The sequence below is a fragment of the Nematocida minor genome (assembly GCF_024244105.1).
Source record: "Nematocida minor strain JUm1510 chromosome Unknown 7881, whole genome shotgun sequence".
Lineage (NCBI taxonomy): Eukaryota > Fungi > Microsporidia > Nematocida > Nematocida minor.
The window spans coordinates 16,058-37,748 of NW_026250386.1; the positions used below are offsets into that span (position 1 = coordinate 16,058).

Here is a 21,691-nt window from a genome sequence, read left to right on the forward strand (position 1 = left end):
GCAGAAGCAAGTGTATATCGGTTAGTAGTAATATTTATTGTGTTATGCCAGTATTAAAGGAAATATAGAGGAGACAGCGCCTGTGATAAGCGAGAACAGGACGAAGGGGTTAAACGACTTTGAGTACATGCAAACAGAAATAGCAGCCCCAAAGACTCTCAGGAATACAGTGAAAATAGGAATAACTGCAGTGGCGGGGTAGTAGTAGAGAGCCTTCTCAATCGACAGCAAAAAAGACATGCTCGTAAGGACAGCCACCACCGGAAGGAAGAGCGTAAAAATGTACGAGAATGAGCACAGGGCCCCAAAGCCCACAGCGGCCTCAAAGGACAGCACGAGCATGCACGTTAGATCAGACACTTTTTCGAGCTCAAATTTTCTTCTTATTGCATCGCCGTGTGAAGAAAGCCTCATGATGGCAAGAGCAAGGATGACAAGGAACATGATTATGGATATCCAGCTGAACCCTGCGCTCTGCTCTATGTCTCTGTACCCCACCACAGAAAGATAGATGCTTATGATGGTAAGGGCGATTGCTGAGACTGTTTCGATTGTAAGGGTGAAAGAGCTGACAAATATCTGGTTCAGAATGGGAAGAACCTGGAAGGAAGTGATGATGATGGGGAGGCCAAAGAGAAGGATGCCCAGGGAAGCGAGGAAGGCACTGGACATGTACGCAAGCAGAGAGATCCCGTGCTCCTTGGAGAAGAATCGTGGGCTGGCTTTGAAGAAGTAAACGGAAACGAGAAGGAGAGGGGCAGAAGCCATCCCCAAAAGCAGGCCTTTTATGCTGTCGCCTGTTCCCCAGGTGTGTATGATTTTTGAGTAGGCTTCGCTATCTTGGATGTTTATTGTGCTATTAGTCCAAGTCATTGTATTGTTTTTCATTTTCTGTGAAATACTTGTGGTTACCAGATGAAACACTCCTAGTGAATGGAAAGGAAGTTTGCTGCTTCTCACCGCTGTGCTGAAACAGACACATGCAGCAGATGAAACAGATTATGGGAACAGGACACAGGAACAATAAATAAACAGAACAGCAAAGAAGTGGTGAAGATAAAAGCGGTGAAGTAAAGTAGAGGTGCATGACTACTACCAACTTATGACCAGTGGAGAAGATCAGCTTGTGCAAAAGAACTTCTGTAAAACATTAATAGTAGTAGTGATGAAAAATAAAAATAGAAAATGAACACTAAATGATGCACAGAGTCAGAATAGAAGAATAGCGATAATCAGTGTGGAGTGATAGAGCAATGGATGAAGAAAAGAGCAATAGGAAAGACTGGATAGCATATAAACTATTTTTTTACAATGCTATGTGCTAGTTCTGTCTGTTTTCTATTGTATTTCCAGCTGCTCTTTCTCAGTGATTATAACCCGAGAATATCTATTGAATTATACACATAGTATGCATAGTCATTCGTTCTACTGACTGGTAATTCACCGTTATGTGCGGAATGGAATCTAAGATAAAATTATTAATAATTTACTTTTTACTTTTCTGCTGCATGAGAATAAGTTCAAGAAAAGGCGAGCCATCGACCATCCGGATAACCAGCATGGAGAGCAAAGTCAAGTCTCTTTTGGTGCAAATGGCGCTGATGATCACTGCGCTGCTGTGGTATGCTAAAAAGGGCGGAGTCCTTTTGGCCATTGCCTTTGGGTACTTCTGTGCTAACTCTTGCTTTATTCTTCTTCTGATTCTTCTCACGGCATCTTCTACCAAAAGAAAAATAAAACACGAGGAGGCTGTAAAGGCCGCAGAGGAAAAGACAGTGAAGTCGGCATCACCCCCGATAAAAACAGAAGAGCCAGAGAAGAAGCCGGGCCTGAACTTCCAGCTATCTTTCAGAAAAAAGAACAAGTCAATCGCTCCTCCAAAAAAGATCATCATTAAAAAGTATGAAGAGTACGCAGCCACCTTCAAACTCACAAAGAAAATAGAAAAAGAGTTTAAAACGTGGGTGCTAAAGAACGTTGTTACGCCTGTTGTGGCAGACCCCGTGAGCACACAGAGCAGGATAATGAGCAGAACACAGAAAATACTCACCCAGTCAGAGATCAACGACCTGAAAATGATGAGCGGAAACGGGTTTATCTGCTACGACAAAAACAACGAACTGCACAGCCGCGCCCTGTTCAAAGTTCTTTACAACTATTTCAACGACAAAATACCAAGCGACACTTCTTTCTACGCCAACCCCATGGACGAGTTTGTTTTTGACGATATCAGCAAAATAAAAATAAGCATGTTCGGGCTGCTGGTTGAGGACACAGAGTCGCTGATAGAAGGAAGAAAGACATTCAGCGTCTATTTTATGAACAACAACATCCTATACGATACAAACGGGGATGTGATACTGTCGTTCTTGCTGCTGCTTATTTTTGCAAACGAAAACGAAGGAAGATGCCTTGGCGCTCTATCTCTGCGCGGCCTTCCGTTCCTTCCCAAGTAAAAGTATAAATATCATCAAACTCCAACAATAAAAATAAAGATAAATGAATGTTCACCGATAAATTATACTGTAGTTACACAGACCAAGCGCACATTGCATTCTTAGCCCTAGACTAATAAGAGAAGTTTGCTGTTCTTTTATCTTTAGGTTGCGCAGCTCTTTGAGGATATTTTATTTTTAAGCACACAGCTCCAGTGGAGCAGAGTTTGCCAATTGAATTCTAAGCGTTCTGCCAAAAATAAATAGAAAATGGCTTGCCATCAGACCACTTACGCTATATCTGCTAGCAGAGAACTTTACCACTGGCGCGCGTGCATTGGTTTGCGCAAGGCAAGACATTTATTGCCGCTTAGAGCTCATTTGCCCGCCAAAAAAGGCAAATGCTTTTTTTAATTAATGTTCTTAAATATAAATCGATCCTGATTCCCAAATGAAAATATTGCCTGTTTTGGCTATAGCAGCAGCATCATGGATGGAAGGCGCGTTTTCTTCGCTAGATAGCGATTCCGTATTTGTTTCGTCAGCGCAGTCCTCTTCCACAAGCTTTCCTGCTCTGGAAAACGCAGACACCGAGAGCGCAAGAAGAGTCTTCAGTGAAGAGCAGCAGAAGATAGGAGAAAAAACAAAGAGTAGCACGAGCACCTTTGTCTACTCCAATTTGGACGCGTTTGACATTCCCGAGAAAAAAGAGAACGTCAGAGCAGTGCTCTTCCACAACTGCAGCTTCGCAGAAATACCTGATAGCATCGCTGAGTACAAGAACCTGACTTCTATTTCAATCACCAACTCAAAAATAAAAACAATCAGCAGCAGAATATCGCAGCTCAAACACCTGCAGGTGCTCGACATCAGCAATTGCAAGGACCTAGAAAGGCTGCCCAGCGGGCTCTTTGAGTGTCCCCGTCTGATCTCTTTAACCGTCACCAACTGCAGCATAAAAGAGCTGCCTGACAGTGTGGGGCTCTCAAAACTGACAAAACTCACTCTAAGCTACAACAAGCTCTCCGAGCTCCCAGAAACTCTTTCAAATATCTACGGGCTGCGGTATTTAAACCTCTCCAACAACGCGCTGACCGAGTTTCCCTTCAACTTCCATGAGCTCGATCGGCTTGTAGAGATAAACCTGTCGAATAACCAGATTGTTTTCAGGCAAAAAGACAACGAAGAATACAAAAGAAGGTACAACTACGTAACAAAAGAACAGTACATATACGGAAGCAGCCGAGACGTGCCAGAGTTTACGGTTCTTCCGAAGCTAGAATCTGCAGACCTCTCCAGCAACTTCATCGAGGACATTCCCACTGTCTTTTTTATGTCGCAGGCCATAAAAAGTCTTGACTGCTCAAACAACAGAATTAAAACGGTCAGCAGGCTGATAGACTATCTGCTGAGAAGACAGAAGTTTGTGTGCATTAACTTAAAAGACAACAAAACTCTGCAGGAGTACGGCAACATGGAGACGACCTGCGGGTTTAGAGAGATATTCTGGCTCTTCAACAGAAAGGCCAAGTTCTCGGAAGAGGTTTCAGAAAAGCTGGCAGAGGTGATAAGCAGAGAAAAGGCGTATAAGCTGCTCGAGGACAGAATTCTCGAAGAAAGAGTGTGGAACTTCGAAAGAGTAAAAACAATAAAAAAACAGTACGAGCCGTTCCCGGCAAATGATCTGTCAATAAGAGACAAGAACTCGTACATAAAAAAAATACTGAAGTACAAGATAAACGAGTATCTTCTGATTCTTAAAGACAACATCCAATGCGCTCTGTTCAGCTTCCCCAACAAGACGTCAAACCCCAACCCCAACATCATTGGGCTAGATATTTTCTGGATGCACAAGATGCAGGAAGAAATAGGGCCCGAAGGGATGGAGATTCTGCTGAAGAAAGAGCATGCGCAGTACTCTCCTCTGTACCCGTACCTAAACGAAAAAATAGAAGATCCGTTCTTTGGCTCCTTGGGCAATGCTCTCCTCGCTTTCTACACAAGATTTACAGTTAAAACAGCAGTAAACTACATCCGGTGCAAGATCAACTCAGAGGCGATATTCATCAAAAGCATGATCGGGTATGTGCATAGGATGGGAGGCACAGACAAATACCCTAAGCTGTTTGTCACCGCTGGGAACAGCCAAATACAAATCACCAATGTGGCAGTGCTGCTAATTCTCAAAGACTTCAAGTATATTAAGTGATCAACACAAGTCAAAAGATTGCAAAACTGTAGCTGCTATAAATAGCTCTGAAGAGTGCGAGCAGCATATCCTGGGATGAGTATTTTTTATCCAGCTATACGGTGCCAGATGGACGGTTTTTAGTGAAATAAGAAACATCAGTGAATAAAGAATTTTATTTTAATTCTCCGGTAGGAATTTGAATAGCTTATAGTTTGCTGTTGGAAACCCCTTTTGAGTCGTGCATTGTATGCATGCAGTGGTGCAGGAAGACAATCGAAAGGATTAAGATGAGCGATACAATCACCGCCACAGTATAGCATATATAGCATATTATCTCTCTGTAGTATATTCGAAAACACGAGGGTCCATTTTTTTCAGTGGTGGTTGAGTTGTATATGTTTATATTTAGTATTTCATCTATTTCGCTGAGACGAGCACTGGTTTTATTTTTTAACTTTTTATCCTCACATGGCTGCACTGGGTCCACTTCTATACTGTTTATGTCGCTCAGCATCTGTTTGGGATCTGGGCTTATAAGAGGTCTTATCTCATTGGCATTCACAACAGTTTCTTTTTTTCGATCTGAAGTGGATGGTGTATTTAATGCCACGTTTCGTGGGTTGAATATCATTTCTACGTACTCTTCTTGTTCTTTATTATTGCTTATCATGTGCAAATTATTTTGAAAAAGAACTATATATAGAAAATAGCAATCTATTAACTAAAAATGAAGTGCAAAATCACACTCTGCTTGCTGATTTTTATTTTAGTGCTTGAGCTGCCATATTCCTCTTGCACTGCTAATATTTTTGTCTTCTTGTGTGCTATTGTAAGTTGCTGCATTGTTCTTCTTATTCTGGTCCAGTTCAATGACATTGATCTGTTTTATCTCCTTTGTTTTAGGCTCTATGCAGCTTTTATGCAGTAGTTTTATGCTGTATCCTTTTTTGTCTATTTTAGAAGATATGTATTTACTCATTTCATATCTATTGCTGCTCACTGGGTCTGTTGCGTAAGCGTTCTCGAAAGGAGTAATGTTTAAAAGAAGACGTATTTTTTTTCTTTATAGAAATAGTCGTGTATTCTGCTGTCTTAGAATGTAAGAAATTAGCAGTCCCCAGAAAAAAGGAAATATTAAGTGTAAAAAGGAAGTATTTTATTTTTTTATGATTCTAGGTCAAGTACTAAAGAAGGTAATAGTAGGAGCACTCGTACTAGCTTGTTTCCAGAGAGCTAAAGGAGTAGTAGACAATGATGTACTAAAAGCCGAGGTTTACTGGGAAGGCAAAATAGCTTGTATGAGTAAGGAATTTGAAAGCCGAAAAGAATTTTTTGACAGAGCAGAGTCTTTCATGTGTGAAGAAGAGCCATCAGACGCTTTTAGCTTTGGCCTTATGCATGGAAGAATACATCTGCTCGCAATAGAAGAACAACTAAAAGACTTTGTCAAAAGTGCAGAAGATATACTACACATGCTAAAAAAACAGATCGATTTTTCGGTATTTGATAGATCTCAACTGAAAGACTTTTTATTGAATATATTTGATCAAGAGGTAAATAAGGTATACAGTAGCTTAAGAAACTCATTTGCATCAGTTCTTGACAAATGTGATGCAGTAAGTGACGAAATAAAAAGATTTGATTCGCACATGCTGGGAGTGATAGAGCAATGCAGTGACAGCATGCCGGGCGCAAAAATACAAGAGCTAACTATATTCAAGCTAGCAAAGATGAATAAGCCTTTCGCTGCAAGTATAGTGTACAATCTTTTTGGAAAAGGGCCGTTTGAAAGAAAATACGATGCAAAACAGACAATAAGCAGCATGTTCGCAGAAGTAAGAGAACATCTTCTTGTTTCGGATTTTATACCTTATAACAATGCTCTATTAAGAGGTATAGAAAAAGGAGAGACAAACCTACTTTTGCTAGCTGATAGACATTTTCATCTGCTATTTAGCAAATACGGAGTTGAAGCAGACGTGATGGACATCTACCTCAGCCTAGCAAAAGAGAATATTTCAGAAGAAGAAATCAGTCAGCACAGAGACATCACTCCAGGGCAGGTTATGAAAGTGATAATAATGGAAAGCGTGCTGTGCAGAGATTTTATGGGTCATAGAACAAACGTCCTATTTTCTAACCTTGGAAAAGTAATAGAAAACATAGCAAAACCAGCTGGTAATAGCGAAAATATTCATGTGCATATAGAAGCAGCAGGGAAAAAACAAGACAAGATACTCGACGCTTTGAATGTTCTATGGAATGGAAACGAAGTGTTTGGAGAAAAACTACGAATAGAAAACATTAAAGCCTTCTGTGCACAGAACAGCATATCGTATCTTGATTTTAAAACTTTGCAAAATAATTTTGTGAATGCTAGATGGATGTATAGATTGGATCCGCTTTCCTTCGCATCAGAGAACATAACTAGTGAGCACAGGAAGTTCAGAGAAATGCACTTTGACATGACTTACACTCACCCCATGTACTTTATCTATCAGCGATATAGAAGCGCTATTAGGCAGTCTGAAGACATTAGCCGTTTAGTCAATGCTATGCATCAGGACAGAAAGCCTTTTGCAGAAACAGACTCAAATGATGTTGCCAAGATTAGACTATACCGAATAAGCAAGACAGACAGCGATCTAGTACAAAGGATAAACATAAAAAGTTGCATTAAAGCATGGTATTCAAAGTACATTGAAATTGCTGCTAGAAAAGAGGACTATACACTAAACTTCAATATACTCACTCGATTTTGCACAGCTTTTACTAAGTCGCAGTATGTGACTGATGCTAAAATAAAGCTCGAAGAGACAAGCGAGCCCAGAGCCAATGAAAGCAATCCTCTGCAGGATGACCGAATGGAAGTTGATGATTTTGAACTAGTCGAAATGCCAGACAGCCAGTGAACTAGTTTTCACGCCTAAATAAAGCTACTATTTAACTATTCCTTCTACCAGACACATTCTTTAGTTTTCGCATTCATAGATCGTTCAAACATGCTATCTGTCCATGAAGGAGTTGTCATGCTCAAAATCTGTTTTTAATTAGATTTTATAGTTTGATGTATGGCTGGCTCTAATTCACTGTAATAAACAAGAAAGAGCTGAAAAAATTAGCAGCCCCTGGCAAAAGAGGAAATATTAAGTATAAAAAGGAAATATTTTATTTTTTTTATGATCCTAGGACAGGCACTGAAGAAGGTAGCAATAGGAATAGCTGCAATGGCGTATTTACACAGAGCTAAAGGAGAAATAGATAGTGATGCACTAAAAGGAAGAGCTTATTGGCATAATAAAGTCTCCTGTATGAAAAGGGAAGTTGCAATTCGTCGTAATTTTATTAGTGAGGCAGGGTATTTCGTACAGAAAGAAATGCCATCTGACAGTCTTAAGGCTAATATAGATATGGGAAGAAAAAAGCTATCCAAAATAGAAGAACACCTAGAAGACTCTATTAAAATTGCAGGACATATCGTAAATAATGTATTGGAAATGGAATATTTTAACATTAGTGTCGGATTTAACCAGGCGAGCATTGATGCGTTACATAATAATTTAAAAGGTTTTTTTGCATTAGCTCTTTCTCAAAATTATTTGCTATGTAACGAAATAAAAAAATTCGATTCGTATATGCTGGAAGTAATGGGAGAATTAAGCAGCAGGGGCGCAGTGAAGAACAGCAATAAAAAAATACAGGAGCTGACTTTGTTTAAGCTAGCAGAAAGCAATAAGCCTTTGGCCATAAATATACTGTATCACACTTTTATGTTGGATAAATTTAGTTCTAACACTAACATAAAAAGGGTAGCATATTGCATAATTAAAGAGATAACCGGCTACTTTCTCCTTTCGCATTTAAAAGACTATGAAAATGCGGTAATGGATGATATTGAAAAAGACGAAGTAGACCTACTGGCAGTGCTTGATAGAAATCTACACCTACTATTTAAATCGCTCAGGATCAATGAAGACGTAATGAGCATCTACTTTAGCTTGCTGAAGGAAGACATTTCTGAAGAAGAAATAACTCAATACAGAGATATAACGCCAGGGCAGATCGTAAAAGTGATAATGGTAGAATGTGCAATGCATGAAGACCGCATAGACTACAAAAGAAACAATACGTTCTGCAATCTCGGTAAAATAATAGTAAGCATAGGAAAGCCCAGTAACAATGGAAGTAGTTGCGAAGACGTGAAAGCAGCAAGAGAAAAACAAGATAAGATACTTGATGCGTTGAATCTTCTGTGGATTGAAAATAATGAAATCTACACAGAGTCATACAAGACATGTGATATCTTTATAGAAAAAATGAAGGCGCTAAGAAATGAAGTTGATTTTTTCTGCAAGGATAATGACATAAACAATGCTGACTTTGAGTCCTTGCAGCATCTTTTCATGAGTGCTAGATGGATGTACAAAGTGAATATAGTTAATCCACCGATGGAAAGGATTATAAATGACCGAAGAGTACTTAAAATGGTATACTTTGACACGTCCTACATTCACCCCATGCACTATATTTACCAGCGATGCGAAGATATCAGCCAACAATCTGAATGCATGAGATATTTTGCCAAAGTAGGCCCTAGCATCGATGAAAAACAGATCCCTTTCATGGAAGAAGACTCAAATGGCATTGCTACGCTTAGGCCGTACAAAATAAGCAAATTGGATAACGATTTAGTGCAAATAGACAAAATGAAAGATTGCATCAGAGCAACATTTTTGAAAAAAATTAAAATCATTAAAGGAGAGGACAGCAAAGAATACTGCGATATGGCCAATGCTTTTGAAAAGTATTTGAACAAGTCACAGTATGTGACTGAAGCTGAAATAATGCCCGAAGAGACAAGTGAGTCCAGAGTCAACGAAAGCAATCCTCTGCAGGATGACCGAATGGAAGTTGATGGTGATTTTGAGCCAGTCAAATAGTCAAGTCACTAAACGACCAGTGAACTAGTTTTCACCACTAAATAAAGCTACTACTTAACTACTCTTTTTTTCAGACACACTCTCTAGTTTTCGCATTCATAGATCATTCGAATTATGCCAGTATGTGAAGAGACAAACCTCAATCAACTTTTTATAATTTCTTAAAGAAGATAGCTATAACAGTATACAATAGCCATTTATTTCCTCTCGCTTCTACGTTAGATTTTCATCCAATGCACAAAACAACTCAACAGTAAAATGAAAGGCAAAAAGAGAGTAGAACTTGCTGCATGAAAGATCTACCCATCATTCTATATTGTTCATGGTCTATTCAAGAGCTAACTTTATAAACTATCTGGCAGTCTAATGACCCTAGTCAGTAAATCTATCTAGTTCTAACTAGAGACAGAGCATTCTTCGAATAATCCACTACTATACATCAGATATGCACTAGTTCTCTATCTTTTGTCTCCTCTTTTTAAGTAGCAGACCAGCTTTCCTCTGCTCTTTTCTTCTCCCAATAACTCTTCTGTCTTCTCCTGCAGGATGTCCATCACAGGCTTCCAGGACACTCGGAATATAGGGAGAAACCCAAAGCCAGGAATAAAAGACTTAGAAAGCCATTTGCGCGTGTTGGGGTCTGCAGGATACCCTGACCCAAGATCGTGCCAGTATTCTATTTCTCCGTAGAGCAGCTTCCACACTGCGTGTGTTTCTATGAATATGTCGCGAGACACCTTTGCCAAGATGCTTGCTGCTGCAACCACTTGGTAGCTTGAGTCTGCCTTCTCTTCCACCACTATTTTTTTAACTGTTCTGCATTGGCTTGTGCACTCCTTTATTATTTGAGCCAGTGCAACTTTAGGCCCAACTGTGTCGATGTATATTTCCTTTACTGGTATGTTCGATGAAATGCACGTCCTAAGCATCTTTTGTATGCAGGAGATAGAAAGATCGTTTAGATTCTGCTGATCTTTGCACACAAAAAGTGGATCAGTTGAGGCTGCTGCAGATGGTATAGGAGCATTCTGTGTTTCTATTTTTTGTGGGTTTTTCAGAAAGTGTGTGAGATTTTTGCTGTTTGCTTTCTGCGCAGATGCTCCACTGTGTGGCAGCTTTTGTTTCTTTCTTTGGCCCGTGGCTCTCAGTTTATTTGCTGCTTTTTTATCGAGAAGGTCTTTTTTATTGCACAGCATGTTGGCGCTTATAAAGAGAGGAGAGAGAAGACAAATGGTAAACCCAATATTTTCATTTTCAAGCAGCTCGGCGTACTGAGCCGTTCTTTTTTCTTTTTGCACTTTTTTTGAGTCATTGTACACTTTTGTGTCTGGGTCTTCTGTCCAGTACACCAGACTGTACACCATGGGCCCTGCTAAAGGCCCGCGTCCTGCCTCGTCTACTCCTATCATGTAGCTACTCCCTATAGAAGCAGGCCTTTTGGTGAGCGTGATGTTGTTGTATGAGTCTCTAGTTATTTCTATGCCCCTTGTGTGGCCCAGCGTTAAAAGACGTTTTAGCTCTTCGTTTTCATTTTCACTTTTTTCTTCTTTTGTTTTTGTGCCCATTGCTGCCATAATAATATTTGTAAATATTTTAAGCGATTTATGCCGTACGATATAGCCGTAAACATAACAGATGGGCAATACCTGGGAGAGTACCACCAAAAGAGCAAACATCCGTGCGACATACACAGCGTAATAAACAGAGCAGTGGAGAAGAACATTCAGATGGTTTTTCTGGGAACATCTGTGAACAGCTCGATAGAATCAGTGGCCCTGGGAAATGAGTATGGGCAGTATGCAGCAATAGGGATACACCCAGGATCTGCAGGAGGAACAACAGAGGAAGATGTGCAGAAAATAACAGACATTCTGGAAGATCAAAACATCGAAAAGAGCAGGAGTAGAATAAGAGGAGAAATACTTAAAATAGTCGGTGATAAGGCACTAGAGAGCATAAAAAGTGTAATAGCAATAGGAGAAATAGGGCTGGACTACTACAGAGAATACTCGCCAAAAGAAAAACAGAGAGAAGTGTTCTCCTCCATCCTCAAAAAAACTGCAAAGTACAAAATTCCCTACATATTTCACTACAGGGACTGCGAAGATGATTTTTTCGAAATAGTCCGCGAGTATGAGGTAGAGGGCGTAGTGCACTCTTTCACAGGAACAATAGAAGAAATGCACAGACTAGTTGGCAAAGGATACTACATAGGGATAAATGGGGCATCAATAAGAGAGAATGAAACCACAGGCGTAATAGAGAAAATACCAGATGATCGGCTGCTCATAGAGACAGATGCCCCGTGGTGCACAATAAGAAAAACCTCTAAGTACTCTGAGTTGGTAGGAAACTATCTTAAAACGAGCAAAAGATGGAAGGAGGGCGAAGGAGTGAAAGGAAGAAACGAGCCAGTGAATCTGCTCGAAGTAATTGACGTAGTTGCGGGAATAAGAAATATATCAAAAGAAGAGCTAGTGGAAAAGACAGACAGCAACTTTAAAAAACTGTTCAAATTGTAGAGAAAACAATGAGAATATTTTTATTATTTGCTCTTGATTTAGAAAATAATTTATTGAATTAGTCTTTAGTTTGCAATGCTGAATGTTATTGCAGCAATACAAGAGGTATTCACTGCGAACTACAACGAAATAGCACAGCAGAAACTGAAGAGATATCGTTTTAATTTTAGCTCAACACAAAGACTTCGTTTCTACTCTTTTCTCTCGTTGGGTGTTTTGGCCTGTGCCTTTCTGATCTTCTGCTTTACTCAGCCAGTCACAAGAATACTGATAAACCACACAGAGTGCACATCTAGAGAGTGCAGGTACACTTTTTCCGTAGGCACTCCACTGAATAAGCATACGTATTTGTACGGTATAGTCAAAGGAGCAGCACAGACACACATGAAGTACAGCCCAGATGATGATTCAAAGCTGATCGACAAAATAGCATCAAAAATGACAAACCAGGATGGCCAGGAAGAAGACGTACAGAAGATAGAAGAGTGCCGTCCATACATAGAAAACGGAGTGTGGATGTATCCCTGCGGCGTTCTTATGTCCACGTATCCATTCGATAAGTATTCCATACTCACCCAGCAGAATAAAGAAGTTCCCATGGTCTCAGACAGAAAGTCGCAGATCAAAAGCTGGATGAGTCCTTCCTCTTTCTCCTCTGCAAAGTACAAAATAGGAGAGATAGAAGGGCTGCAGCCAGGAGAGTATACTTTACTGGTGAAAAAACAGACAGAGCATCCCCTTCCTGAAAGATCGCTTTTGCTTGTGGGAAATATAGGAGTATTTGGCACAATATTCAGCAACGCAGGAATTTACATAATTATAACAGTCGTGCTGCTAGCTGTAGTAAATGCCGTTGCATGTGCTTACTATGTATAGACTCTCTTATCTTGCTGCTACATCCATACATTGATTGTGCATACCAGCTGGTAAGGAGCTACTGCTTACCTATGCAAATTTGCTATTGTGCAAATTAGATGATGGTATAATCTTATATAGAAGACTTTGTTGCAGTGTATTTCTATGGCTATATATGGTCTAATTAAATAAATAGCCTGAATAATAATGTTTATTGTCTGCTTCATGTACAGTGTACTCGCCAATACTTCAGCTCCATCTATTTTGTTTTGCTCGCTCTGTGCAAGCAGTGGCTTAGCCCAGTGCATCCTCCACCCCCAAAAACAGCCTTTTGTATCTCTGTGTTTCCTTCATTCTTGCGGGATCCATCTCCATTCGCACTAGCAGGCCCGAGAACGATATGTCTACTGTTTTTGTTCTGTCTTTTATTTCTGTTTTGTAGATTACGCCATTTCCCATGAGATACGAGTACTTCTCTGGGATGTCTTTTTCGCTGAAGTTATCTTCGTCGGAAAAAATAGCAACGTTTACTCTGTCCATCTTTTTGTGCGTGAACAGGCCTGTGTGGTAGTCCATCAGCATGCGGCACCCTTCCGACACAAACACCCCGCGGGATACCTCGTCAAACGCCTTTCCATCTGGATCAATCTCTGAAAGCGTGAAAGACTCGGAGAATATTTTCATGGCCAACAAAAAAACAAGAAATAAAAACATGAGAAAGACAAAAAGAGAGAAACATAGAATAAAGGCAGCAGGCCATGCACAGGCGCTGTCGCAGGAAATACTGGCAGGGCTCAGGCGGAATTCGCAGGAGCACGTCAGCATGGACGACGACTCTATGGAGAACATCGATGCGTACTGGAACATGGCAAACAAAGAGCTGGAGGAAATGGAGAGGAAGCAGTACGAGGATATAAGCATGCTGGAAACAATAAACGAAATAATAACGAAAAACAGCAGCGAAACAGAGAAAGAAAAAGAAGGCGAAGCAATGGACAGCGAGTTCTTCAGCACCCCGCACACAATAAGAAGAAGCTTTGACGACGAGTTTCAAGAGAACCTGCAGAATGTAGTTCTAACGGGATTCTCAGACTCTGAAGAAGAAAATGCAACATCGGTGCAGGAGAAAGAAAAGAAAGAAAAAGAAGAAGAAACAGCCAGTGCCATAGAACAAAGCAGCATAATGACCAAAGAAGATGATGAAAGTAGAAGCGAAAACATTGAAAAGACAGAAGAAAGTGCGCTATTCTTCATAGAAGAAATAAAAAGCCAGAAAGACAATGCCGAAATAAAAAACAGCGAAGTAAAGATCACAAAAGTAAGCATAAAGCCAAAAAAGGCTATGCGAATAAACAGCAAGAGTTTATACTACATAATCAGGGGAACAGTAATCGTAGAAGACAAAAACACGCCAAAGAAACAGAGAGTGTCTGCTGTATACCGCGCAAAGATAATAGAAGGAAGACAGCTGAAAGCTGGCTCCGTATTAAGCCATAGCCAATCAACTGTAGTATTATACAACCCAGGCATATCTGAATGCACCATGCTCGCACTTTCTAAAAACGAAAAGAAAGGAAGAAAAAGAAGCACAGGCTGAGGACAACAGAAAATAAAAAGTGTAGTAATTTTGAAAGAGCCACTGAATGAATATATACGGCAGTGCTGAAGTGTAAATTCAACTGTTAATCTTCAGATTTATTTGTAACCGATATCTTGTAAATCTCTTGCTTACAGACATTCATCTGCAGATGCTATCCTCATATGTCTGCAGAGGATTCTAGTCCTATGAGTGCTATTCGCGTCCTTCTTTTCTGATGGAATTTATTTCTACTCCTTTTTCTCTGCTTTTTCTCTCCTGGAGTCTCTCCAAACACCTCCCATTTTGAATTTAATCGTACTTTTCTGTACTTGTATATGCTCTCTGATCAAATGGGCACTTTGCGATCTTTTCATTTGAAAAATAAAGTAATCACACTCTACACTTGAACTAGTGCGAATAATTTGTTGTGCTATTTTTAAAGTTGATTTATTTCTCTAGTGCAAATAATAGTGAAAAGTTCGCAGGATCTGTGATCACTTTTTTATTTGCAAAATACATTGCAGGACTGCACAAATAAACACTCAATGCTCATCAGTAAACAAAATAGTGAGCACACGAATAATTAGCAATACTAGCGGAGGTCCTGCATACTCCTGAATTCCTCTCTCTTTTCGGACGGACCAATTAGAGCATCAGGAGAATAACAGAAACTCTTCCATTGGACTGTGTGATTTAGTCCTCCAATTATTAATTGCTAATTAATCCGCAATACATTAATTATTAATTACATTCTCTGGGAAATGATTCAAGAGCATGTGAGGAGAGTGCAATCTTGGTACAATTTAACAGGGCCTAAAATAGCGTGCCTTCTCGTGTTTATCTTTATATTCGTGGTGACAATGTTCTTTGTCAATGTGTCCGCTAACATTTCGTCGTTCTGGTCTCCCATGAAGGCGTACAACCACTCGCTGCAAGACACTGGGTGCGACTTCTTCAATAACGGATACCAATCAGAGTCTAACTACAACAACGTGGTGGACATAATTATGATCTGTTTCCTTGCCATCTCAATCTTTTTTATTCTTATAAATCGGCTGGCTGTGTTTATTGCGCTGAAGCTTCTGGGCTGTCTGAGTCTAACGTACTTGCTCAGATGCATCACTCTCATGTTCACAGCCTTGCCTGACTCGTGGGACTTGGGCATAAGAACCATTTGCAACACTTTCTCTGAGATGTCTCGAGACAGAGGAGGAGATTTAATATTCAGTGGACACACTTTGCTTGTCTGCACCTTTGCCCACTGCTGGTCTTCCTTCTACATAATCAGCGATTCCTTCGCTTTCCACGTTATATCGGCAATATGTGCATGGATTGTTGCAGTTACCATCTTTGTATTTATAGTTGTTGGCAGACTGCACTACACGATAGACGTGCTTCTTGGGATATACATTGCAAGCGGAGTGTGGTGGAGTTCAGACTATTTCCTGACGAGATACTTTGAGCTGCCGGTGTGCAAGCTCAAGTTCAGAGAAGAAAGAATACCTGCAATGATAAGCTCGTCCTGCGATGACACTGCAGTAGATGTGGAGCAGCCTGTGGGTGTAGAGCACGTATAATCTATTTTTGGTAGAGGAAAAGCTGTAAAAATTGCTAGAATAATAAATACAAAAATGTGTAAATTCTCGGAAAGTGGACAAGTTTTTATTTTTATTTTATTTACACCAGCTACTCCCTGTGGCTCAGCTGCTGGTAGATGCTCTCAAATATGAAGTATTTTGTGCTGTTGACTTTCTTGCAATAGTTGAAGAGGCTGCTGCAGGAGATTGGCTCTATCTGCGACGTTCCCTCTGTTTTGTGTATGGTGTGTCCGTGTATCTTTCCATCTACAAAGACCAGGGTAATTACGACGGTTTTTTCTTTCTGTTTTGACAGCAGCTTTATGCTTATCTCGTTTGTATTCTCTTTTTTCTCTTTCTTCCCGTTCTCGATGCTTGTGTACACGGCCTCCTGGTGTTTGTGGATGCTCTGTCTCACATCGATCACTCTGATTCCCACTAGCTTGTAGAATACGCTAATGAACTGTTTGTACCAGTTGTACTGGTAAACCAGCTGCTGGTTTGCTGTTTTTTGCAGATCCTTCAGTCTTTCCTGTAAAAAGGTTTTCTGCGACATTAGTGACTCTTTGGCAGATAGCTTTGTGTTTACCGTTTGTTTTTTTGCGCTAATCTCATTCTCCGTTTCTTCGATTTTTTGTTTTATCTGTCTTATTTTTTCCACTCTGAACTCGTGCTCCCTTTTTATTTCTGTGAACTTCTTAAGCGTCTTTTCAGTGTTTGATATTTCATCAATTCTTTTCTTCATAACTATCTCTTTCTCTCTTGTTGCTCTTAGAGCGTTCTCCTGTCTCTCTGCCTGCTCTCTAAGCTGGATGACCTCTTGCGATATTTTCTCAAACCTCTTCCTCAGCTCTTCTATTCTTTTTTTTGTCTCTACAAGCTCTTCTTTCTGGCTGGTAGCTTCTTCTTCTTCCTTCTGTCCTCTCAGTCTTTTCAGAAAAATAGACTTGTGCAGAACCTCGATGTAGTTGAACTTCATGTTGGCCAGGTACTCCTTGGAGTGTCTCATGTCGTGCTCTATGGTGTCATAAATACTCATTGAGTGGTTGGCATCGCTTGTGTTCATAATAAAAAATTAAAAAACACGAGAACACTTCAATTCATTCCTGGGAAGCTTCTTTGAACCAACAGAAAGAGTAAAGAAAGTAAGAAAATGTGTGCACAGAATAAACATGCATTGCTAGACATGATGATGCTTTCACTATTCTGACTGAAACTTAGAATAATACATATATCTCTTTACCTTTTCATTACCCTTTGGAAATACGTAAGTGCTATTTCTCTTTTATTCTCTCTGATTAACTGTGAAAATAGGAGCGATAAAACTTCTCTAGAGTGCTTTTTATCTGAAATGCCTGATTTATTTATCGTTTGTTCTGTACTCTTTCTGCTGTTTTTGTTATTTTGCATAGTCTACTTTGGAGGACTTGTTGGTGTTGTACTGCACTTCGATGTCCTCTTTTGCCTTGCTTAGATTGTAGATCAGATCCACCATCTTTGTCTCCACTGAGTGGACTGTTTTCTCCAAATTGTCTACCTTCTCTCGAAATATCTTCATCAGATTGGTCAGCTCATTCACTCTCTGGCCCAGCTCTTTTTCGCTCTCCTCTCGTCTTCCTTCTCTTTCCATTTCCATTACAAATTTTTATTATTCAACACTAGATAAATACAGAAGCCTAGAAAACAGTGAGAACAGCACAAACATTAAGAGAGCAAATACTCCAGTGCACTTATCAATCCTCTCTATCACAGCGTGTATTTTTATTCCTTTATTTCTTTTTTACTTTTTCTCTTCCATTTTGTTCTCATGTTTGTTGTAAAGTGTGTGCGGTATTAAATATCCGTGCATGTGCGGTTTGATCTGCTTTCCCACTTCTTTCTGCAGATTCAGCTCCACCAGCTCTTCTTCCGTTATAAATCTGTACTGGTCGTAGTAAGTCATCTTCTGCATCTCGTCCATCTCCTCAGTTGCTCCCTCCAAGTTGCTGCACCATTTGGGTATAGACCCCAGCGAAGGAACATAGTAAGTTTTCATTTCTGCCGCAGTTCCTCCCAGGAAAAGAATGCCCTCAGACACAGCAAAGGAGTTTGCGTCAAAACTGGGCTGCACTGCTGCCAGCACTTTTCCTGTGGCTCTTTCCCACACCTTCACGCCTTTTTTATCAAGAGATATAACATTTTTGTTTTTTATCTGCACCTTCTTGATTCTGAAATCATAGTTGTGGTCTTTCTCTATCAGAGGGACTGGACTGCGCATGTCGTAAACTGATATAAGTCCGCCTTCAGTTCCCACAGCAAATATTAGCCCGTCTTCTGAAAAAGTGCACGATGTGGCTGAAGTGTCTAAAGCCAAACTGTTCACCATTTCGTTGCATCTTCTGTCTATAAACTCGCATACTCCTGCGTTTTCTGAGGTGCTCCCTGCAACAGCATATAAAGTGTTTGTCGTGTTTATGGCTATTTCTTCAGAGCTTTCCACTTTTGTTTTTATTGTTGGGCAAAACTTTCCTGCCTCTGTGCTGAAAACGTAGACATCTCCTGCTTTGCCTGCTGAGAGAATATTTGCGTTTATTCTGTCTGCTTTTATGTCTCGGCACTGCTGTGGGAGGTTTACTGTTTCGTGCTTTCCAAACTGCGACTGAAACTCGATCTTTCCCGAGCTGTGGAGAAGTGCTATTTTCGTCCAGTCTTCTCCTAAGAAAGTGCCCTTTATAAGTTCATCGTCCGAGTGTCTCTCAAGCTTCTGTGTGTGCTCTCTCAGGTCAAATAGAGAAATGCACGGCTTGTATCCCCCCACTGCCAGGAGGGTCTTGTTATCTAGGCTTATTTCTAGGTCTGTGCAATACGTTGGAAATTCAAATCCGTGCAGGATGGACACTTCCGTTGAGTTTGCCATTGTAAAATATTTTAAAAAATCATGCAATAATACTCTGCGAATTGTTCAGCAGTTTTTCAGAAAATATTTGCCAAGATTCTCACCAACAGCTCCAAGTGGTTTATTTCAATAGGCGTAACTTATTAATAAAAGTACACCTTTTTTCCCATGCAGATAGCAAATCTAGAGAAGAAAGAGTAAAAAAGTCTACAGAAAGGATTTGTAATGGTTTATTGTTCTAATGCTGTAGTTATTCTTTATTGTTCTCTTTGGCGCTTTCTTTCAATGCCTCTTCTGCTCTCGAGATGACTTCCTTGGGGAACCCCATTACCTGCGCCGTGTTTATTCCATGCGACGAGTCTGCTTTTCCATCCTCCATTTTGTACGTCATTACCACACGGTTGTTCTTTGCTATTCCTCCCACTTTTTTATTCTCCACTCCTGGAGTGTCTGCCAGTTCGTGGAAGTGCGTTGCAAAAAGCGTCACTGCGTTTATCCTTATAAGATGCTCTACAGTTGCTGCTGCAATTGCAAATCCGTCTTCATCGCTTGTTCCTCTGCCAAGCTCATCGATGATGACAAGAGAGTGTTCGGTTGCCTGGTTTAGAATATTGGATACATCGACCATTTCAGCCATAAATGTGCTCATTCCTTTTTCTGCATTATCAGAGGCCCCCATGCGTATAAATATCTGTGTGAAGATGGGAATGTGCGCATAGTCAGCGGGAACATACGAGCCTATCTGCGCAAGTATGGAGACAACACCTACGCTTTTGAGAAAGGTGGTCTTCCCTCCCATGTTTGCTCCCGTGATTATGCACACTCTTTTTTCTCGAGATATTTCCAGACTGTTTCTTACAGGCTCTTGGACATGCTTGATGTTCTGCAGCATCTTTCTTCTGTATAGAACAGGAAGCAGGGGATGCATCATGTTAGATATTTTGTACTTTCCGTCTTTAGAAAACATGGGGCACACAAATTCGTTGCTGTTCGCATAGTCTGCTAGACTGCAAAATACATCACAGGTTGCTACGGTGTGGTTCATTATTTCCAGCCATCCCCTGTACAGCATAAATGAGTCAGCAAGCATTCTAAGAACCACCGAGTGCTCTACATGTATGTCTCTTTTTGTGCTTTGTATCTTGTGGTTTATTCTTTTTATGGACTCGGTTGTAAATAGCACACCTGACTTTTGGACTGCAATCTTAATCTGCGACGTAAGCCTTCCTTCTTCGATTCTTGGTATTCTTATGCAGTATCCATGCATGCTTGTGTTTTCCAGCTTTGGCTTTGCCTTTTCCAGCGAACTTTTTTTTATTTCTTCGGTATACTCTGCGAATAGCTCCTGCTCTTGCTGTCTCAAAAGGCCTGACAGTATTTTTAGTTTTTCTGATGAGGTTTCTTTTATTTCCTGTGTGGACATGTCTACAATCTCTTCTATTTCTTCCTTTAGACTCTGTGTATATGCCAAGGCATCCTGCATTATCTGCACCTCGTGCGCGAGAGACCGTATGTCCTGCAGAGAGCTTGAAATGTGGGAGATGGAGAGTATGAATTTGTGGAGCTTTACTGCGCTCTGGATGGAGATAGTGGGGGCCTGTTTTTTGCAGATTGTGTATACATCAGGTGCTGATTTTATTACTTTCCTAAACTGGAAAATGTTGTGTGTATTTTGCAGTATTTCTGTTATGATAGACTGTCTTCTTTCTATCTCTTCAACCTCTGTGGTGGGCGAGCGCAGGAACATTTGAAGCAGTCTTTTGCCCTGGGGCGTGCTGCAGTTTATTTCATCCTCTATTTTTATTTCTCCCCCCAGCAGAGACTCTGCTGCTTTGTCGTCCATTCTCAGTGTATTTACCAGAGACTCATTCTTTACCACATAGTTCGCTGTATTTATGTTCAAATGGGCCTCAAGAAGATCCAGCACAGAAGAAGATGATTTTTTTGCAATTTTGTAGTGGATAATGCCAAGAGCCGTGAACACCTTTGTAAATGCGCTGTCGGTATATATTATTTCTTTAATGTTCTGCTGGTGGATGAGCTGTGCCAGGTTTGTAAACAGTTCGTTGTCTGCGAACGTGTATATACTAGCCTCTTTGTCTACGGTAGAGACAGATGCGACTGTTATATTCAAAGTGTAACTATTTTCGAGGAGTACGCTTCCTATCCTTGTTATTTCTTGGTTGTTTACTAAAATGTCTAAATAATCAGACCAGTTTCCAGGAGATCCTTCTTTTATTTTTACTTCTTCATTATTTATTACGGTGTACTCCTGCAGGGTTTCTTTGTACTCGTTTATTATCACGGGAATGGCCTTGTAAAAAGTGTCGCATGTTATTGTTATGTTTCCTTCTCCCTTCTCGTTGAGCACTTCTCTGAGAATCCGGGCAGAGTCGCCCTTTGCTGTGTAGCTGTCTCCTTGTAAGAGAATTTTAAGCATGCAGCTAAAAAATATTCTAGCTAAATGCGCTGCTGTTGGGCTAAGTCTAGAGAATAGATGTCTAATGTAAAGTTCCAGTGGTGAGTGTAGAACAGAATGTGAATGTCTTTATTTAGTGTTGACAGTAGCTATACATGTTGAATAAGTGCAGGCGTGCGTTGAATCTTTCTTCTAGGATAGCACACTCTGATTATCTTCATCAGCGAAGAAGTGGCTGTCCACTATTACACTTACCAGAGCTTTAAATTCTTCATTGGACTCGTTTATTCGGTGCTGA

At 40.3% G+C, this 21,691-nt stretch overlaps 16 protein-coding genes across 16 annotated transcripts; 8 read left to right on the forward strand and 8 right to left on the reverse strand.

Annotated features, from left to right (window-relative positions):
• Positions 1–42: 42 nt before the first annotated feature.
• NEMIN01_1540 (uncharacterized protein) lies at positions 43–888 on the reverse strand (the record flags this gene model as incomplete). The annotated part of the gene is made up of 1 exon (XM_051477482.1): positions 43–888. One exon carries the CDS (start codon positions 886–888, stop codon positions 43–45), a length of 846 nt encoding a protein of 281 aa, XP_051333442.1.
• Positions 889–1,508: 620 nt separating this feature from the next.
• NEMIN01_1541 (uncharacterized protein) lies at positions 1,509–2,456 on the forward strand (the record flags this gene model as incomplete). The annotated part of the gene is made up of 1 exon (XM_051477483.1): positions 1,509–2,456. The coding sequence occupies one exon, from the start codon at positions 1,509–1,511 to the stop codon at positions 2,454–2,456; it is 948 nt and encodes a 315-aa protein (XP_051333443.1).
• Positions 2,457–2,886: 430 nt separating this feature from the next.
• On the forward strand, positions 2,887–4,644 carry NEMIN01_1542 (uncharacterized protein; the record flags this gene model as incomplete). The annotated part of the gene is made up of 1 exon (XM_051477484.1): positions 2,887–4,644. One exon carries the CDS (start codon positions 2,887–2,889, stop codon positions 4,642–4,644), a length of 1,758 nt encoding a protein of 585 aa, XP_051333444.1.
• Positions 4,645–4,831: 187 nt separating this feature from the next.
• Positions 4,832–5,296, reverse strand: NEMIN01_1543 (uncharacterized protein; the record flags this gene model as incomplete). The annotated part of the gene is made up of 1 exon (XM_051477485.1): positions 4,832–5,296. The coding sequence occupies one exon, from the start codon at positions 5,294–5,296 to the stop codon at positions 4,832–4,834; it is 465 nt and encodes a 154-aa protein (XP_051333445.1).
• A 496-nt stretch (positions 5,297–5,792) lies between these two features.
• NEMIN01_1544 (uncharacterized protein) lies at positions 5,793–7,538 on the forward strand (the record flags this gene model as incomplete). The annotated part of the gene is made up of 1 exon (XM_051477486.1): positions 5,793–7,538. One exon carries the CDS (start codon positions 5,793–5,795, stop codon positions 7,536–7,538), a length of 1,746 nt encoding a protein of 581 aa, XP_051333446.1.
• A 267-nt stretch (positions 7,539–7,805) lies between these two features.
• NEMIN01_1545 (uncharacterized protein) lies at positions 7,806–9,566 on the forward strand (the record flags this gene model as incomplete). Its single annotated transcript, XM_051477487.1, has 1 exon — positions 7,806–9,566. One exon carries the CDS (start codon positions 7,806–7,808, stop codon positions 9,564–9,566), a length of 1,761 nt encoding a protein of 586 aa, XP_051333447.1.
• Positions 9,567–10,024: 458 nt separating this feature from the next.
• Positions 10,025–11,140, reverse strand: NEMIN01_1546 (ribonuclease H2 subunit A; the record flags this gene model as incomplete). Its single annotated transcript, XM_051477488.1, has 1 exon — positions 10,025–11,140. The coding sequence occupies one exon, from the start codon at positions 11,138–11,140 to the stop codon at positions 10,025–10,027; it is 1,116 nt and encodes a 371-aa protein (XP_051333448.1).
• Positions 11,141–11,170: 30 nt separating this feature from the next.
• Positions 11,171–12,088, forward strand: NEMIN01_1547 (TatD DNase family protein; the record flags this gene model as incomplete). Its single annotated transcript, XM_051477489.1, has 1 exon — positions 11,171–12,088. One exon carries the CDS (start codon positions 11,171–11,173, stop codon positions 12,086–12,088), a length of 918 nt encoding a protein of 305 aa, XP_051333449.1.
• Positions 12,089–12,163: 75 nt separating this feature from the next.
• On the forward strand, positions 12,164–12,964 carry NEMIN01_1548 (uncharacterized protein; the record flags this gene model as incomplete). The annotated part of the gene is made up of 1 exon (XM_051477490.1): positions 12,164–12,964. The coding sequence occupies one exon, from the start codon at positions 12,164–12,166 to the stop codon at positions 12,962–12,964; it is 801 nt and encodes a 266-aa protein (XP_051333450.1).
• Positions 12,965–13,237: 273 nt separating this feature from the next.
• NEMIN01_1549 (DNA-directed RNA polymerases I, II, and III subunit RPABC3) lies at positions 13,238–13,627 on the reverse strand (the record flags this gene model as incomplete). Its single annotated transcript, XM_051477491.1, has 1 exon — positions 13,238–13,627. One exon carries the CDS (start codon positions 13,625–13,627, stop codon positions 13,238–13,240), a length of 390 nt encoding a protein of 129 aa, XP_051333451.1.
• A 28-nt stretch (positions 13,628–13,655) lies between these two features.
• NEMIN01_1550 (uncharacterized protein) lies at positions 13,656–14,540 on the forward strand (the record flags this gene model as incomplete). The annotated part of the gene is made up of 1 exon (XM_051477492.1): positions 13,656–14,540. One exon carries the CDS (start codon positions 13,656–13,658, stop codon positions 14,538–14,540), a length of 885 nt encoding a protein of 294 aa, XP_051333452.1.
• Positions 14,541–15,283: 743 nt separating this feature from the next.
• On the forward strand, positions 15,284–16,099 carry NEMIN01_1551 (uncharacterized protein; the record flags this gene model as incomplete). Its single annotated transcript, XM_051477493.1, has 1 exon — positions 15,284–16,099. The coding sequence occupies one exon, from the start codon at positions 15,284–15,286 to the stop codon at positions 16,097–16,099; it is 816 nt and encodes a 271-aa protein (XP_051333453.1).
• A 109-nt stretch (positions 16,100–16,208) lies between these two features.
• NEMIN01_1552 (uncharacterized protein) lies at positions 16,209–17,165 on the reverse strand (the record flags this gene model as incomplete). Its single annotated transcript, XM_051477494.1, has 1 exon — positions 16,209–17,165. The coding sequence occupies one exon, from the start codon at positions 17,163–17,165 to the stop codon at positions 16,209–16,211; it is 957 nt and encodes a 318-aa protein (XP_051333454.1).
• Positions 17,166–17,498: 333 nt separating this feature from the next.
• NEMIN01_1531 (uncharacterized protein) lies at positions 17,499–17,735 on the reverse strand (the record flags this gene model as incomplete). Its single annotated transcript, XM_051477473.1, has 1 exon — positions 17,499–17,735. The coding sequence occupies one exon, from the start codon at positions 17,733–17,735 to the stop codon at positions 17,499–17,501; it is 237 nt and encodes a 78-aa protein (XP_051333433.1).
• Positions 17,736–17,879: 144 nt separating this feature from the next.
• Positions 17,880–18,995, reverse strand: NEMIN01_1553 (ribosome biogenesis protein ENP2; the record flags this gene model as incomplete). The annotated part of the gene is made up of 1 exon (XM_051477495.1): positions 17,880–18,995. One exon carries the CDS (start codon positions 18,993–18,995, stop codon positions 17,880–17,882), a length of 1,116 nt encoding a protein of 371 aa, XP_051333455.1.
• A 229-nt stretch (positions 18,996–19,224) lies between these two features.
• NEMIN01_1554 (DNA mismatch repair protein MSH2) lies at positions 19,225–21,414 on the reverse strand (the record flags this gene model as incomplete). Its single annotated transcript, XM_051477496.1, has 1 exon — positions 19,225–21,414. The coding sequence occupies one exon, from the start codon at positions 21,412–21,414 to the stop codon at positions 19,225–19,227; it is 2,190 nt and encodes a 729-aa protein (XP_051333456.1).
• Between the last annotated feature and the right edge of the window lie 277 nt (positions 21,415–21,691).